Consider the following 17,232-nt stretch of genomic DNA (forward strand, 5'->3'; position numbering starts at 1 on the left):
GGAAATAAACAAAGCTGCTTTATCAAGAATCAGCTGTGAATCAGGATAGGCCTTCATGTTAGAATGAAAATCAGAATAGCTTTTGTCGCTTGCTATTTAGCATTGTTCTATAAGCCCTAACCATTCCAAAGATAAAAAGATACATGGCATAAATAGAAGTAGATAATTCACAGGTGTAATTAAGAAATTGAGAAAAATAATCTAAGCAAAAAATCCAAAAAACCTAATGTAAAATAAATGTCAAAATTAGCCAAAAATATGTAAGACCAATATAAATAAAATTAGAATACTTTAATGAAAAATATTTGAATAAATTAAAAGTCTCATTTCTGAGTGGGCAATTTTTTATATTATAGAATGTCAGTTATCTCTAGATTTATCCAACTTAAAAAGTTACAGAAATTCGACTTAATTGGTTTATAGTTCATCTGGAAGAGTAAATGCACAAGGAGAGACATGAATATTTTTTTAAAAAAAGTAGAATGTATGTAACATGATGTGTAAAAAATAATTTTTAGGTTTAAATATTATCAATTTAATAAATGAGATATTGAAATGAGTTAAGTATTCAACAGCATAGAAAAGTGTCAAGAATATCTACATTCAAAGGAAGTAGAAGGAAGAAAATAAAGAGCAAAAAAATAAGAGAACTTGTAATAAACAAGTGGGAAAGTTTTTCAAGAACTTTGGAGGTTTATTATTTGAAAAGATTATTTACAGGTATTAGATCTCCAAAAATATGACCAAGGGGGGAAAAACACATAAAGAAAATCAAGAATGAAATAAAGATATATGTACAGGTACCACAAGAAATTTTAAAAGTCATAAGAAATGCTACAAATAATCTCTGCCAATAGATTTGAAAATATAAGCAAACTCTAAATGGTGTTCTGGAAGAATATAAACTACCAGAACTAATGCAAATAGAAATGAATAAGTTCAAATAACCATTAAATAGAAATGAATAAGTCAGTAATCATTAAAGAGTTGAAGTAGTGGTCAGAAGTTTTCCCTTTTGCCTCATCTCAAACCAAAATGCTAGACTTAAGACCATTTTACAAGTAATTCTTATTAACTCTCCAAGAACAAAAGTGTAATTGTCCACTAAAGTAGGATTAAAGAGAGAATGGAAGAAGAAAGGAAAGAAGAAAAACTGAAGAAAGAAAAACCACCCAGTTCACCTTAGAAGGCCAATATTAATATGAAGTCCTGATAGGAATTGTAAAGAAAATAAAATTGTAGAGTAATCTAACTTGTAAGTGTAGTTGCAGAAATTCCAAATAAAATATTAGCAAGTTATACCAAGAGTGGACAAATAGTTAAACATTTGAAAAAAAAAAATCTGTGACTGTAATCTCTACATTTTTATGTAGCAAGACAAAATTCATGATTATTTTAGTGCATATCAGAAAAAAATACATAAAATTTGACAACCCATTTATAAGTTAAAAAAAAAGCTTTAGGAAATCAGGAATAGCAGGGAAATTTTCTAGTCATGATTCTGATTTTCATCAAAATGTTGACAGATTATATTTCTGATGGTGAAATTTAGAAGCATTTTCATTAGAATCAAGTATAGGACTAGGATACATACCCATTGTCAACATTACTATTGCAACATGGTTTTGTAGTTCTTAGTGAATGCTTCTCCAGTTCTTGCAATATGACAAGAATAGGAAATGAGAAAAAATATGAACAGATCAGGCAAAACTTTAAAACCAAGATAATAAGATGTTTTGAGTTTTTGTTAAGAAAATTATAAAATATTGAAGGACACAAAGACCTGTGTGCTAATACATATCATATCCATAATGGAAAGATACAAAGAAAAATATCAGTTCTCTCCTAATTAATAGTTCTAGTCAAAATTACAATAAGGTTTCTTAATGAATGTGGAATACTGATTCTAAAATTGATATAGAAGAGTAAATAGCCAAGAATACTCAAGACAATCTTAAAAAGTATGTATTTGTTATCAAAACTTATTACAAAATCATTATAAACAATATGGTTTAATGCCAGGATGGTTAAGTAGATCAGTAGAATATAATGAAAAGCCCAGAACAGATCTGTATCTTGTAAAAATTTAGCAAGAAGGCCCTACAAATCAATGAATCACTTAGTGAATCTCTACTACATTCCAGGCACTGTTCAAGTCATTCATAATTTAACAGTAAATAAAAATGATCAAGGAAGAATAAAGTTTACTTTTTAGGGTTTAAATGAACATTAGAAAATACAGACAAATGTTTCTGGTGGTCTTAAGTGCTATGAATAAAATTACAGTATGATAAGAAGAATAAGATCTCCCTAAGTGTAGGGCTTTTTTTGCATAGGGTAGGTCAAGGAAGACTACTTTGATGAGATGATATTTGAGCAGAGACAGAGGAAATCAAAAAAATAAACCAAATTAGCAGAAGAAGCTTAGAGTATTCAAAATTGTTTGGGAGAAAAAAAACCAAAATTGTTTTGAGCACAATTGACTTTTGATACTAGAGGTTAGAAGTTAGGGAATTAGATCATTGTCGCTTTAGGGAAAAAAATCAGGTTGGTTAAAAATGTACACATAGGAAGAAAATAGAATCTTAAGATAGGGAAAACTTTTAATAAAGACACAGCATGGGAAAAGATTTAAAATTTCTATTGTATCTTTTAAAACAATAATGTAAAATAGATTTGAGGACTGGGACTAGATATTTGCCATGAATGTAAGTTACAAACAAAAGCTATCAAGAATATAGAAAGAACAATTAATGTAACAAGAGGTCCAAAAACAAAATAATAATGGGCAAAAGATGTGAAAGACATGTGCCTGAATAGGAAATCAAAGTATCTAATAAACATGAAAATATTCTTTCAACCTTACTATTCAGTGTAAAAATAAAATAACATTTTATACCCATTAGGTTGCTGAAGTTAGTCTGATATAAAGAATGGTGAGGTTGTGAGTATATAAGTACTCAACCTTCTGGTAGCATTGTAAATTAGTACTGTTATATAAAAATAATTTGATCAAATCTAGCACAGTTAAAAATGCACTATCTGTGACCTTGCAGTTATATTACTAAGTAGTTCTCAAAGTGGGGTTCCTGACCAGAAGCACAGCATTACTTGGTAACGGGTTAGAATTCAAAGCTCTTTGACCTCTCCTGAAACAGAAACTGTGGGGATGGGGTTAGGTTCCTAAAGTAACCTGTTTTAATAAGCATTCCAAGTGATTCTGATGCATGTTACATTTAAGAACCACTAATTAGAAAGAAATTAGCACATTTATCCAAAAATTAGGAATAAACCAATTTACCTCCTGAAAGGAAATGGACAAATTTTAGTATAGTCATAATACCACAGTTAAAATGAATTAACCTGTTGCCTACAGGCTGTTAATTTTTTGTTTGTTTGTGGTACTGGACATTAAACCCCCCGTTACCTACATGGAATAATACCAGAGACATATTGAATGAGAAAATAAACTTGTAAAATTAATATCATTTTTGTAAGTCCATAAAAATACAAAATATACAGTGCATTGAGAATGCAAAATGTATTGTAATGAGAAGTGATAATGTAAGAATTGGACTGGATTTGTACCAAACTATGATTATGGTTGCCTGTGAGAAAAGAGTGATGGGAACATAGAAGTGTATGGGGAGTACAGGGAATGAAAAAAAATAGAGAAAATGTTATAGTACTTGTTAATTTGGGTTTTGAGTTTATTGCTTGCATTTTTCCATATTTAAAATAGTATTTTAAATCCAGGCATGGTGGTGCATGCCTGTAATTCCAGCTATTTGGGAGGCTAAGGCAGAGGAGGGTTCTAAGTTCAAGACCAACATTGGCAACTTGTTGAGATCTTGCCTCAAAAAGGGCTGGGGTTGGGATTGTGGGTCAGTGGCAGAGCATTTGTCTCACATATGTGAAGCACTGGGTTCAATCCTCAGCACCACATAAAAATGAAAATATTGAAAAAAAAGGGGGCTGGAAATGTAGCTCACAGGTAGAGAGAACCCCTGGGTTCAATTCCCAGTGCCATGAAAATAAAATATTATTTGAAAATAAAAATGAAAGATAAGGAAGAACCAAGACAACATGAGAGAAATTGGTATGAAAATTTGTTCTCCTGGTCTCCTTGGCTAACTACTCTTACACAGCTGTAGCCGATCCATTGCTGTTAGTCCTCTTAGGGTTTTTAATTGGACCCTGCATCTTTAACTGTTTATTTAATAATATATATAAAACAAAAAATACATTCTGTAAAACTGATGGTCCTCCATACTCACTACAGTAGCTGTAAACCAATGATGATTAATTAATGATTTGATTAGTTCCATAAAACCAGTGGGGAATGTTATAGGCCAGGCTATATAAGCAATGACCAAACAGACTTCATTTTACCCTGAGACTCCATATTACGTAAGAAGAGCTTCTCCCATAGGAAAGCCCCATCACTGTACCACATTACTAATTGCCTAGCATAGCCTACTTACAATACAAAATAGCAATTCTTACACAATGTAAAATTGTTCTCTTTGGTTCCCATTTTCCTTGGGCAGTGTACATTTCTGGGGAATAATTGATTAGATGTTAGTAGTCATTCTTTAATTTGTATTCAACTAGGGTCACTTTGATCCATTTCTCTTTTGATTATGATTATGAAAAAATCCCAGGAGAAATGAATGAGATGAAAATTTGATTAAGACATTGCATTGTTTCGCTAATGGCTTTATTCTGCTTCTGTACTACTTCTTGCTTGCTTGCTTGCTGGTTGCCAAGTCAATCTGGATGTGGTTTTCGCCTTTAAACATCCTAAAATGTTGAGGCTCTAGGCTGTTTCCTGCAGAGGCAACTTGTTTCTGTAGGGAGCAGTCCCAGACAGTCAGAATAAAGACTCTCCAATATGGACAAATCATAAGCTATACCAAATATCAAAATTTGCTCTAAAATTGAGGTAATGATACTACTCTCCTTGAAAAAAGAAGTAGCTCAGTATAACTGAATGAAGAATGAAGAAAAAAATGTCATTGGTTCTCTTATGAAGTTTTAAACTATAATTTATTTCTCCTCTTGTTTTAGTATATGCAAAAAGCAAATTATTTTATAGTAAATTATTTTAAATTTTTCTAATATATATTCACTTTCAGAATGATTTAAGGCTACAGATGGAAGCTCAGTGCATATGCCTTTCACTGGTTTATTCAGCTCACGTGGATCAGGTTTGTGAATATATGGAAAATGAAAAAGATAAAGCTCTTTGCAATCTTAAAGAGGAGCTTATTTCTACTCAAGAGGAAAAGATCAAGGAACTTCAGAAAATATACCAGTTAGAACTACAAAATGTAAAAACACAAGAAACAGGTAAATAGTTTCTGACTTATAATTACCATGAAGCATCACTTAGAGTCCACCATTTCATAATTCTGTCCTTAGAACTCACAGGGGAAGGTGACTTGTGTATCTAAGCCCTAGTCTTATTTGTTCATATAATCATTGGATATTCATTTAAGTGCTAGAGAAAACTAAAATTACTGAGTCATTTTCCCATAGGAAATTATAATCCATTGGGAAAGCATATATAAAATACACTGAAAATTTCTGAAATGTAAAGAATGGAGGGAGAAAAAAAGAGTCTTGTCTTTCCTGGGGAGATGAGTAGCATGAGGGTATGGGTAGGAGTAACTGGGTTGGAAATTTGGGGAAGGCTATGGAGTCTTAAGCATTGAGCTCTATCTAAGATTGCATCCATTTGGGAGAACTGGGAGTTCAGGTTGTGTTAGCTAGATAAAACTGGAGAGATTGGAAGGAGCTTGATCAGGAAAGGTTTTATGTACTCTGATGAAACATGTTTATGTTTTATGCTATTGGTGATAAGGCCTACAGCAGGATTTTAAATAGTGGGAGTAACAATAAGATTTTTATTTTAAGTTGATAGCATTAGGATCAGTTGGAAGGGATGAAATTATTGATGGGAAGACCAGCCAGATTGAATTGAGTATAATAGAAAAGTTCAACACTTAGAGTTAGGTTCTGGTTTGTCGTTAATGTTAGCAGAAATTAAGAATGATACCCAAGTTTCTAGCTTAAGAAACTAGAGTATGGTTCTAGTCTTAGAAAGGAACCAATTTGTGAAAAAAATAATAATTCAGTTTTAAATATATTGAGTTAAGAATAGAATACTTATTGACTTTGAAAAAATATATAGGAGTTAGTTGAAAATAGAAGTCTGAAACCTGGGAGAAAAATTTAATTATGAGGTAAAGATTTATAATCAGCATGAATGTCTAGGACAAGAGGTCAAGGACAAGAATGAGTTATCAGGGGAAACTAGAGAGTGAGTTAAAAGACCAAGATGGAATAATGGGAAGTAACAATGTTAAGGAACCATACAATGAACCATAAACAATTAGTCACAGTTAATGTTTTTCTTTCATGATTATTTGGCCAGTTAACTAGACTTCTTGTGTTCAAGGTATCTCTAGGCCTTCACTTTTGCTTTTAGGAATGAGTTTTATTATTGGAATTGCTTTGGTGAACAGAATAGAATTTCAAGCATATCTGATAATACCATGCTTTTTCACTTCAGGGGTTCTTTGAATATAGTAATATTTTAAGTTTGTATTTTTTTAAATTGATATCTTCTTGAGGTAGTCTGTCCACTATTTCCCAAATTGCATGTTAACTAATGGCTGATTTAATTGGCAAAAAAGTTAGTTTAGTGATTAATTATCAGCATTTTTTAAGAAATAAAAATAAAAGAGGAAAGTGAAAGGTGTTGACTACTCTCCTCTGGTCCCTTTTCAACCCTTCTTTTGTTTCATGTTTCTGAATTGTTTTAAAGATATAAAATTGTTGAATTTAGAGATACTATACCATAAGGATAGGAGAAATGATCTTGAATCACACTGTTTTCTTGTTTTCATCAGTCAGAATGAGTCAAATTAAAACCTGAGTTTCACTCAAAACATTTTTCAAAGAATAAATATTTTTATACATTGGAATAAAATGATTGTTATTTCACTGAGAAGTTTGTATTGAAATGTGTATTGTCTTCTCTTCCTGTTATCTTCTCTGAAAGATACCAAAAAAATTAAACAGCTTGAAGAACAAATTCAAGAATTAGAAAACTTCATATGCTTTTTGCGCAAACAATTGAAAGAAACTGAAGAAAATCATAGGGCAGAAATTTATTCTCTACAGGAGAAGCTTCAAGCCATTAGTGAGGCCACGGTGGACCCAAGGTATCTATTTACTTAAAACTTCATTCAGCAGTATTTGTAGCTTAGTAACAATGATAATATCATCTGGAATTGTTATTTTAAGAATAAAATATAACTTTAACAAAGAGATAGGATGTAACATTTTTAAGAAATAAGAGCAGGATATAATTTTGTATCTTTGAAATGTGTGAAATAAATGTTGGTATAAACCAAAGACATTTTATTATAGGAATTTTACTTATACTTTTATAAAGATGTTATTATTAATCTATTTTTTGAATTAAAATAAGTCAGGTAGTAGACATTTACTTGTTTATTCTATGCCTAGGCTTTGATATGTTGATGTGGTGAATACTTAAATAGTCTAAGTATGATCATTCCACTATGACTTGAATATACTCCATTTGATTGTCTAATGCTCAAATTCATCATGTCCCAAATAGAACCCTGATCTATGAGGAGAGAAGAAATGATCTTCAATTACCACTATGTATGTTTTCTTGGATCAGGATCTTCTAAAATTTGTTCCTTCTGTAGCCATCTTCATCCATCATGACTCCTTTCTGTCATAACTCTCTGCCATTCTATGAAAAAATCTTGTTTTTTTTTTAACCTTCAAAGTACATCAAAATTGTGCTACTCCTTACTGCTCTACTGGTCCCTGCCATTCTTGTGTGTTTCAACTGGATTACTTAACTTTTGTTTACAGTCTGTTCTCTATATAGTCAACACAAGTGCCAGAACCTTTGCTTTTATAATTTCAGTTACATCATGTTATTCTAATCCTCTTCTGCTCTTTACAGTCTCACTAGTCCTGAGGACCATGACATCTTTGACTTTCATTTCCTACTGACTTTCTTATCACTTACTGTTCTCAAACCATATAATCCCATGGGGTTGGGGTTGGAGCTCAGCGGTAAAGTGCTTGCCTGGCTTGTGTGAGGTCCTGGGTTTGATTCTCAGCACCACATATAAATAAATAAAGTAAAGGTCCATTGACAACTAAAAACAATTTTAAAAGATTAAAAAAAACCCTCATACATCCCCACTGTGATCTCAAATATATCACATATCAGTACGCTTCTGCTTTAGGGATTCATTAGCTTTTCCTTCTACCTAGAATGATTATTCTCCAGGTATTTGTATGCCCACACCCTCATCTCTTTTGGATCTTTACTTAGATGTCATGTTCTTACATAAATTAAAATTGTCCCCAAAGAGTCTGTGTCTTACTTTTCTACTTCATTTTTTCTTAAAATTCTTTGTTTTATATGTACGCATACCTTATAATCATTGTGTGTGTGCATGTATATGTGTATATAAATAATGTATGTATGTAATTTATGTATCCAAATGTATATAAATTTAGAGGAAGTATTGTTTCATTTTGTTTGTCTTCAATTAAGGAATTTAAGCCTTTTTAAAAAACATTTTTATTAGTTGTTATTTTATTTATTTATTTATTTACATGCAGTGCTAAGAATTGAACCCAGTGCCTCATACACACTAGGCAAGTACTTTACCACTGAGCCACAACCCCAGCCTAGGAATTTAACTTATCTTTGTCTATTTAAGTCACTGATGTATTCTAAATCCACATGATTTCTAAATACTAATCTTACCTTATTGCCGCAGTCTCTGGCTGGGCACAAATCATGAGCCTCCACACAGCTTGTAGATTCAAACAGCAATTCTTTATTCCCGAACTCACACCGGCTGTCTACAAACACGTTCTGGGGAAATCCACGTTCTCTGCCCAAATCCACACTCTGCCCAAATCCACTACTCCTGGGCTTTTGTCTCCCAAAATATACTGTCTGACCCTGAGAACTCAAGAGGAACTCAGCAGCAGGATACACCCTATTCTAAAGGGAGAACACCCTAATCTCCTATTATGCTAAACTGCCCTATTCTAAAGGGGGAACACCCTAATCTGCTATTATGCTAAACCGCCCTGGTCCTTGAGCAAGGTCACCTTACATGCAATGTCCTGCAAAATGTCCTATTTCCATCAGTCCTTCCACTAAAGAAACATGGGGGTACGCTGGCAAGGAAATTGTCATACCTACTTGGCTGATGGCTCCCAGCATCTCCCCCCTTCTGATTAATTAAACAACAAGTAATGTGGCTTAAGGACCGTGCCTGGTAGGTTGCCCAGTTCAACATATGGCTCTTACCCGTCATTGGAAAACTGACCTTTAGGCGTCAGCCTCCTGTCTTAGGTTGATACCACTGCAACTGGATCATACCCGTCACTGACTACCGGTCCAGCATACAGCCATACTTGTGGATAGGTCTATGCACCAGTGGGGGGGTGGGGTTCTTTGCCTCACCTCTTTTGGCCCCCAAATTTGGCCTTGGTGCCAGTGGGGGAGTGAGGTTAATGTGGCTTAAGGACCGTGCCTGGTAGGTTGTCCAATTCAACATATGGTTCTTACCCGTCATCAGAAAACTGACCTTTAGGCAACTGACCTTTAGGCGTCAGCCTCCTGTCTTAGGTTGATACCACTGCAATTGGATCATACCCGTCACTGACTACTGGTCCAGCATATAGCCATTGGCCCCCAAATTTAGACCATCACTAGCAGAAGGAAGGAGGATACAGAAATGCCACGACACCAAGCCAATTGACAGTTCCTTTGGAAAAATTGCATCACTGGTGACACCATCAGCAAAGATATGTCAGCATTACCACAATTAACATGTGGTGCGCTGGCAAGGAAATAAAAATTGCATCCCTGGTGACACCATCAGCAAATATATGCCAGCATTACCACAATTTGCTGCACTAAACGTAGTTACATAGTCCAGGCAAGTTCTGCAAGTGGTTCAAAGTGGAGGAATCTATCAATATGTCCGTCTCCTCCCAAAGTCCATTGCCTCCCAAAGTAAGTTGACTCCTTGATTGAGCATACTTGTTGAGTTATATTCATTGGGGTGAAGATAGGAATTCTGGCAATGATGCTAAAAAGACATTATCCTGAAAAGAATTATTAAATATAATGAAAAGGAAAGGTGAAAGTAAACAAACAGATCTGTTAACCTCCTTAAAAAACAATCCTTACCAGCTGTTTACCTGATTTAAATTAGTAAACAAGCAGATCTGTTAACCACCTTTAAAAACAATCCTTAACAGCTGTTTACCTAATTTAAATTAAGCCATTTAAATCACGTGAATAAAAAAAATAATTCGGATCCATTTTCTCATGAGCGCTCCTCATATATGAAATATGGACATACGCACACACAGACATACAACACAAAACACAAATGTGCAAACAAATGTACAACACATAAGATAATAATAAAGGCCTTGTAGCTTTACCTAGGTGAAATCTCCATTGCACTGTTTAAAAACTCCATAGTCAAAAAAATAAAACTGATCAGAAAAACATTAACCTAGGTTTGTATGAGCTCAAAAAATAAAAATAGAACCTTATGATGTGGAAAAATGCAATAATAAAATAGATATTGAAAAAAACATCCTGGTTAATCACTGTTGCAGATGTAAGAATGGCCAAGCTGGAGTTCTGGATATCAGCTGTTATGGATTTGAGTCAAATCATCTTCTTTTCGATCTGTAGAAATCGTTTTGGTTAGTCTTTCTGGAATCCAAATCGGTTGCTGTTCTCCCTGTGGAAACACACAAACAAAACCCCGACTCCAGACAATCACTGAGTCAGGACCTTTCCATTGTCCTGTTAGAATATCTTTCCTAAGTACCTTAGGCTTATGTACATTTTTTGGATACATAAGCCTTTCCGCAGCACTAAGTCCTGATGAATCCAAATTTAAAAAGTTTAGAGTAAAAAGGGTTATTTTAAGTTTATCTTTGGGGGATATATACCCTTTTCCAATTCCCTCTTTTTGCTTTAATAAGTACATGTCTGTATCTAATAGTTGTCTTAGCTTTTTGTATTTTCTATTTGAAATACCTTTACTTGACATTTTCAATCTTATTTTTTAACTTTGTGGGTTTAAAATTCTTGTCTTCCTACATCTTTTCTATCTTTTTATTTAACTTTTTATACTTTTGTCTTTAAAGTTTTTCACTTCAAATTTTTAATCTTCTTTATCTAAATATCTTTTATCCTGTTATCTTCCCATTATCCTGGGTTTTTTTTTTTCCTCCGTCATGAAGGCATCTTAACCACCTTCAAATTAACCTTTTAAAGCCTTTTAATTATCATCTATACTGTACTTTTAAATGTACTTTTTCACCATTTATAGCTTCACTCTTTTAAACGAGGCTTAGATTCTGTTTAAATCGCTTTAATGTTAGTTTACATGGCTGCCCTTCATCCAAAGGCCTTTTTTACTCCATTAAGAAGCTTTGTCTCAATCTGCCATGTACAAATATCTTTTTTTCTTTCTTCCTTTCTCAAGCTTTTAAAGTAAGTCTAGTTTCCTCAAAACCTTTTTAAATGACATTTACAACTTTTTACTTTACCACACAGAGATTATCTCATCTAGAAACATTTCTTTTTCTTTTAACCTTCCATATTAAAATATATTTTCACATCTTCAATCTTTTAATATTTCTTTTCGAGCCATTAACTCTTTTTATAAATTCACATTCTGAAAAAAAAACTTATAAAATTTCTGATTTAGACAAATTACTCCACTTTAAGAAGATGAAAGACTTTCATGTTTTTTATGATACTATAATACTGTAATTGAAACCCAACTGAAACTTCTTATACTCTTTGTATGTAAATTACACCTGATAGAATCTTAACACTTAGTAACCTTGTTTCAGCAAAGACATAGACCAAAGCAATATTAAACATTTTTCCATTCACCAATTTATGAAAACACACATAATGATTAAATATATTACCTTATGGAACTTAATAAGTAAATAGTACTTGATTTTATATTTAGTGGTTGATATTTTAACACTTTAGCTTTGTAAATTAATCAGATGTCTGTAAAAACCAAGATCTTAGACAATTGTAGTAAACAGAACTAGCCATCTCTTTCTTGTTGAAGAAAAATCCTTCTACAGGATACCATGATGGTCCCAATAATATATTTAATAACTCATCTTTAAAAAGCCATGGGCTACATTTTTGTATTGTATCAACATATGCCCTAATTGTTCTTGGTCTTACTGGGGTGCCTCCTTTCTCTAACAATTTCTCTTCCTTGGAGGCAAACAACTTAAAACCTTGAGTCAACCATTTTCCCCAGTTTGCCTGAGAAAGTTCTAGGAATAGGCAACTTGAAATAAAAACAAAATAAATCAGAATAAGAACACATTGTTTTTTGAAATGCTCACCCATTCTTTCGCTCTCCTTCAGGGGCGAGTAATTTCACTTACCCCCAAGCTTCAGGCGTTCCCCGTACGGGCCACCAGATGCCGCAGTCTCTGGCTGGGCACAAATCACGAGCCTCCACACAGCTTGTAGATTCAAACAGCAATTCTTTATTCCCGAACTCACACCGGCTGTCTACAAACACGTTCTGGGGAAATCCACGTTCTCTGCCCAAATCCACACTCTGCCCAAATCCACTACTCCTGGGCTTCTGTCTCCCAAAATATACTGTCTGACCCTAAGAACTCAAGAGGAACTCAGCAGCAGGATATGCCCTATTCTAAAGGGGGAACACCCTAATCTCCTATTATGCTAAACCGCCCTATTCTAAAGGGGGAACACCCTAAACACGGATCCGCCCTGGTCCTTGAGCAAGGTCACCTTACATCCAATGTCCTGCAAAATGTCCTATTTCCATGAGTCCTTCCACTAAAGAAACATGGGGGTACGCTGGCAAGGAAATTGTCATACCTACTTGGCTGATGGCTCCCAGCACCTTATTGTTATAAGATTAGACATTTTAAGAAAACATTGTTACAAAGTAGTGAATGCTTATATAACAATACAGAATTTAGACGTACATACCAAAAGATATGTGGGTAGATAAAATTAAAATTAAACTGATTGTAAGTTAAAATTAAACTAACTGTAAGTTAAGAACCTTCTCTTTACTGTTGCCACACTTCATTTCCAATATAAGCAATCATTGTTACTTTTGATATGTATTCTTTCAGACATTTTCCTATTTATATAGACATATGTTAAAACAGTTTTCTAATGGAAGTGAGAATTTACAAGCTTTTTTAACTCAGTAATATATCTTAGATATATCTTTATATACATACATACATACACACATACATGCACACACACACACACACACACACACACACACACACACACATATATATATATATATATATATATATATATATATATATATATATATATATATATATATTTTTGTATCAGGATTGAATTCAGGGGCTCTTTACCACCAAGCTACATCCTCACCCCTCTTCTTTTTTTTCAGAACTACTGTTTTTATTTAAAATAACTCATGTTCAGATCTACCACATACCAGTTGGGTAATGTTAGACAAATCAAATTTAATGAACTATTATTTCTATATATGTAGTTTCAATAACTATTTTTTTTTAGTTCTAACAATGTTTTTTTCTTCTAACTAGTTATCTAAGACAGTAGGATGCATTTTGACATATCATATATAAATGAAGTATAACTTCTCATTCTTTGGTTGTGCATGATGTAGAATATGTGATGTAATCATATATGTACCTGTGGTAATAATATCTGATTCATTCTACTATCCTTTCTTCCCTCATAACCCTCCCCTCCCCTCATTACCCTTTGTCTAATCCAAAATATGTTTATTCTTCCCTACCCCCCCACCCCATTGTGAATTAGTATCTGCATATCAGACAAAATATTCAGTCTTTGGTTCTTTGGCATTGGCTTATTTAGCTTAGCATGATATTCTCCAGGTCCATCCATTTGCCACCAAATGCCATAGTTTCATTCTTCTTTAAGGCTGAGTAATACTCCATTGGGAAGATATATATCACACTTTCTTTATCCATTCATCTGTTGAAGGACACCTGGGTTGGTTCTGTAGTTTAGCTATTGTGAATTTAGCTGCTATAAACATGATGTGGCTGCATCACTGTATTATGCTGATTTAAAGCCCTTTGAGTATAAACGTAGGAGTGGGATAACTGGGTCAAATGGTGGTTCCATTCCACGTTTTCTTAGGAATCTCCATGCTGCTTTCTATAGTAGTTGCATCAATTTGCAGTCCCACCAGCAATGTATGAGTGTACCTTTACCCCCAAATGCTTGCCAACATTTATTGTTGCATATTTTTTCTTTTTCTTTTTTTTGTGGTGCTGAGTATTAAACTAGGGCCTTGGGCATGTGAGGCAAGCAGTCTACCAACTGAGCTATGTCCCTAGGCCTGTTGCTCATATTCTTGATAGTTGCCATTCTAACTGGAGTGAGATAGAATCTCATTGTAGTTTTGATTTGCATTTCTCTAATTGCTAGAGATGTTGAATGTATTTTCACATATTTGTTGATCGATTGTATGTCTTCTGTGAAGTGTCTGTTCAGTTCCTTAGCCCATTTATTGATTGATTTGTTTTTCTGGTGTTTTTATTGTTTTTAATTTTTTTTAGTTGTCGATGAATCTTTATTTTTAAAATTTATTTATATGTGGTGCTGAGAATCAAACCCTAGGTCCCTCACACATGCCAGGCAAGCACTCTGCCACTGAGCCACAACCCCAGCACCTGGTGTTAAGTTTCTTGAGTTTTTTATATATCCTGGGGATTAATGCTCTGAGGTGTAAGTGTGGTAAAGGTTTTCTCCCATTCTGTAGGCACTCTCTTCATGTTATTGATTGTTTGATGTGAAGAACCATTTTAGTTTGAATCTTTTTATTGATTCTTGCTTATAGTTCTTGTGCTCTAGAAATCTTGTTAAGGAGGTCAGTTCCTAAGCTGAGATGGTAGAGTTCGGACCTACTTTTTCTTCTGTTAAATGCATGGTCTCTGTTCTAGTGCCTAAATCCTTGATCCACTTTGAATTGAGTTTTGTGCAAGATTAGAGATAGAGGTTTAATTTCATTTTGCTTCATGTGGATTTTCAGTTTTCCCAGCACCATTTGTTGAATAGGCTATCTTTTCTCCAGTGAGTATTTTTGTCACGTTTGTCTAGTATGAGATAACTGAATTTATATGGGTTTGTCTCTATGTGTTCTATTCTGTATCATTGGTCTATGTGTCTGTTTTGGTGCCAGTGTCATCCCATTGTTTTTTGTTGTTGCTGTTATGGCTCTGTAGTATAATTTAAGTTCTGGTATTATGATGCCTCTTGCTTCACTTTTCTTCCTAAGGATTGCTTTGGCTATTCTGGGTCTCTTTTTTCCAAATGAATTTCATGATTGCTTTTTCTAGTTCTACAAAGAATGTCATTGGAATTTTAATAGGAATTGCATTAAATATATATAATTCTTTTGGTAGTATGGACATTTTGAGAATGTTAATTCTGCCTATCCAAGAACATGGGAGATATTTCCATCTTCTAAGGTCTTCAATTTTTTTCTTTAGTGTTCTGTAGTTTTCACTGTAGAGGTCTTTCACCTCTTTTGTTAGATTGATTCCAAATATTCTATTTTATTTTTTGACACTATTGTGAATGGGGTAGTTTTCCTAATTTCTTTTTCAGTGGCTTTATCACTGATATATAGGAATGCATTTGATGTATGGTTGTTAATTTTATATCCTGCTACTTTGCTGAATTTCATTCATTAATTCTAGAAGTTTTCTGGTGGAATTTTTAGGTCTTCTAAATATAGAATTATATTGTCAGCAAATAGTAATAATTTGAGTTCTTTTTCTATTTGTATCCCTTTAATTTCTTTCTTCTGTCTACTTGCCCTGGCTAGTTTCCAGGATTATATCAAATAAAAGTGGTATAAAAAAAAAAGGTATTCTTGTCTTACTACAGTTCGTAGATGAAATGCCTTCAGTTTTTCTCCATTTAGAATGATTTTGGTCTTGGGTTTAGCATGTATAGCTTTTACAGTGTTGAGATTTGTTTCTACTATCCCTAGTTTTTCTAGTGTTTTAAACATGAAAGGGTGCTTTATTTTGTCAAATGCTTTTTGTGCTCCAATTGAAATGATCATATGATTCTTCTTGAAGTCTATTGATGTGATGAATTACATTTATTTATTTCTGTATGTTGAACCAACCTTGAATCCCACTTGAATATGATGCACTATTGTTTTAGTCAGCTTTTTTATTTCTGTTACTAAAAGATCTGACCAGAACAAGTTTAAGAGAGGAAAAGGGCTCATGGTGTTATTTGAGGGCTCATGGTGTCTAGACATCTTAGTCCATAGAAGGCCAGCTCCATCCCTTGGGCTTTGAGGTAAGGCAGAACATCTGGAAGAAGAGTGTGACAGAGGAAAGGAGTTCACATAGTGATCAGGAAACAGAGACAGAGACTTCACTCTCCAGATACAAAATATATACCCCATATAGAGACTCCACTCTCCAGATAAAAAAATGTATACTCCATAGCCATCCCCCCAATTCCCATCTCCTCCACTCATACCCTGCCACTTCATTTAATTCCTATCAGGGGATTAATTCACTGATTAGGTTAGTCATTTCTCTTCTGAATCTTCTTGCATTGTCTTATGTGAACTTTTGGGGGATACCTCACAACCAAACCATAACAACTATATTTTTAATGTTTTTATATGTGAGTTGCCAGAATTGTATACAGAATTTTTGCATCTATGTTCATTAGGGATATTGGTCTGAAGTTATCTTTCCTTGATGTGTCTTTGTCTGATTTTGATATCAGGTGATACTAGCTTCATAGAATGAGTTTGGAAGAGTTCCTTCCTTTTCTGTTTCATGAAATAGTTTGGGCTTATTGGTGTTAATTCATCAAAGGTCTTGTAGAACTGGGTAAGAATCTGTTTCGTCCTGGGCGTTACTTAAATGGTTGGCTTTTGATGACTTCTTCTATTTTATTGCTTGAAATTGATCTGTTTAAATTGTATATGTCCTCCTAATTCCATTTGGGTACCTCATTTGTCTCTAGAAATTTGTTGATGTCTTTAAATTGTTCATTTTTATTGGAGTATAAATTTTCAAAATAGCTTCTGA

At 33.7% G+C, this 17,232-nt stretch overlaps 1 protein-coding gene across 1 annotated transcript in view; it reads left to right on the forward strand.

The window, feature by feature from the left end:
• The window catches only part of LOC143388957 (A-kinase anchor protein 9-like), a 78,482-nt gene that overhangs the window by 36,586 nt on the left and 24,664 nt on the right, over nt 1–17,232 (forward strand). The window contains 2 exon segments of the mRNA XM_077108329.1: nt 5,139–5,352; nt 7,070–7,232. Coding sequence (XP_076964444.1) covers nt 5,139–5,352; nt 7,070–7,232 — 377 coding nt within the window.

The sequence above is a fragment of the Callospermophilus lateralis genome, unplaced genomic scaffold, assembly GCF_048772815.1.
Source record: "Callospermophilus lateralis isolate mCalLat2 unplaced genomic scaffold, mCalLat2.hap1 Scaffold_45, whole genome shotgun sequence".
NCBI lineage: Eukaryota > Metazoa > Chordata > Mammalia > Rodentia > Sciuridae > Callospermophilus > Callospermophilus lateralis.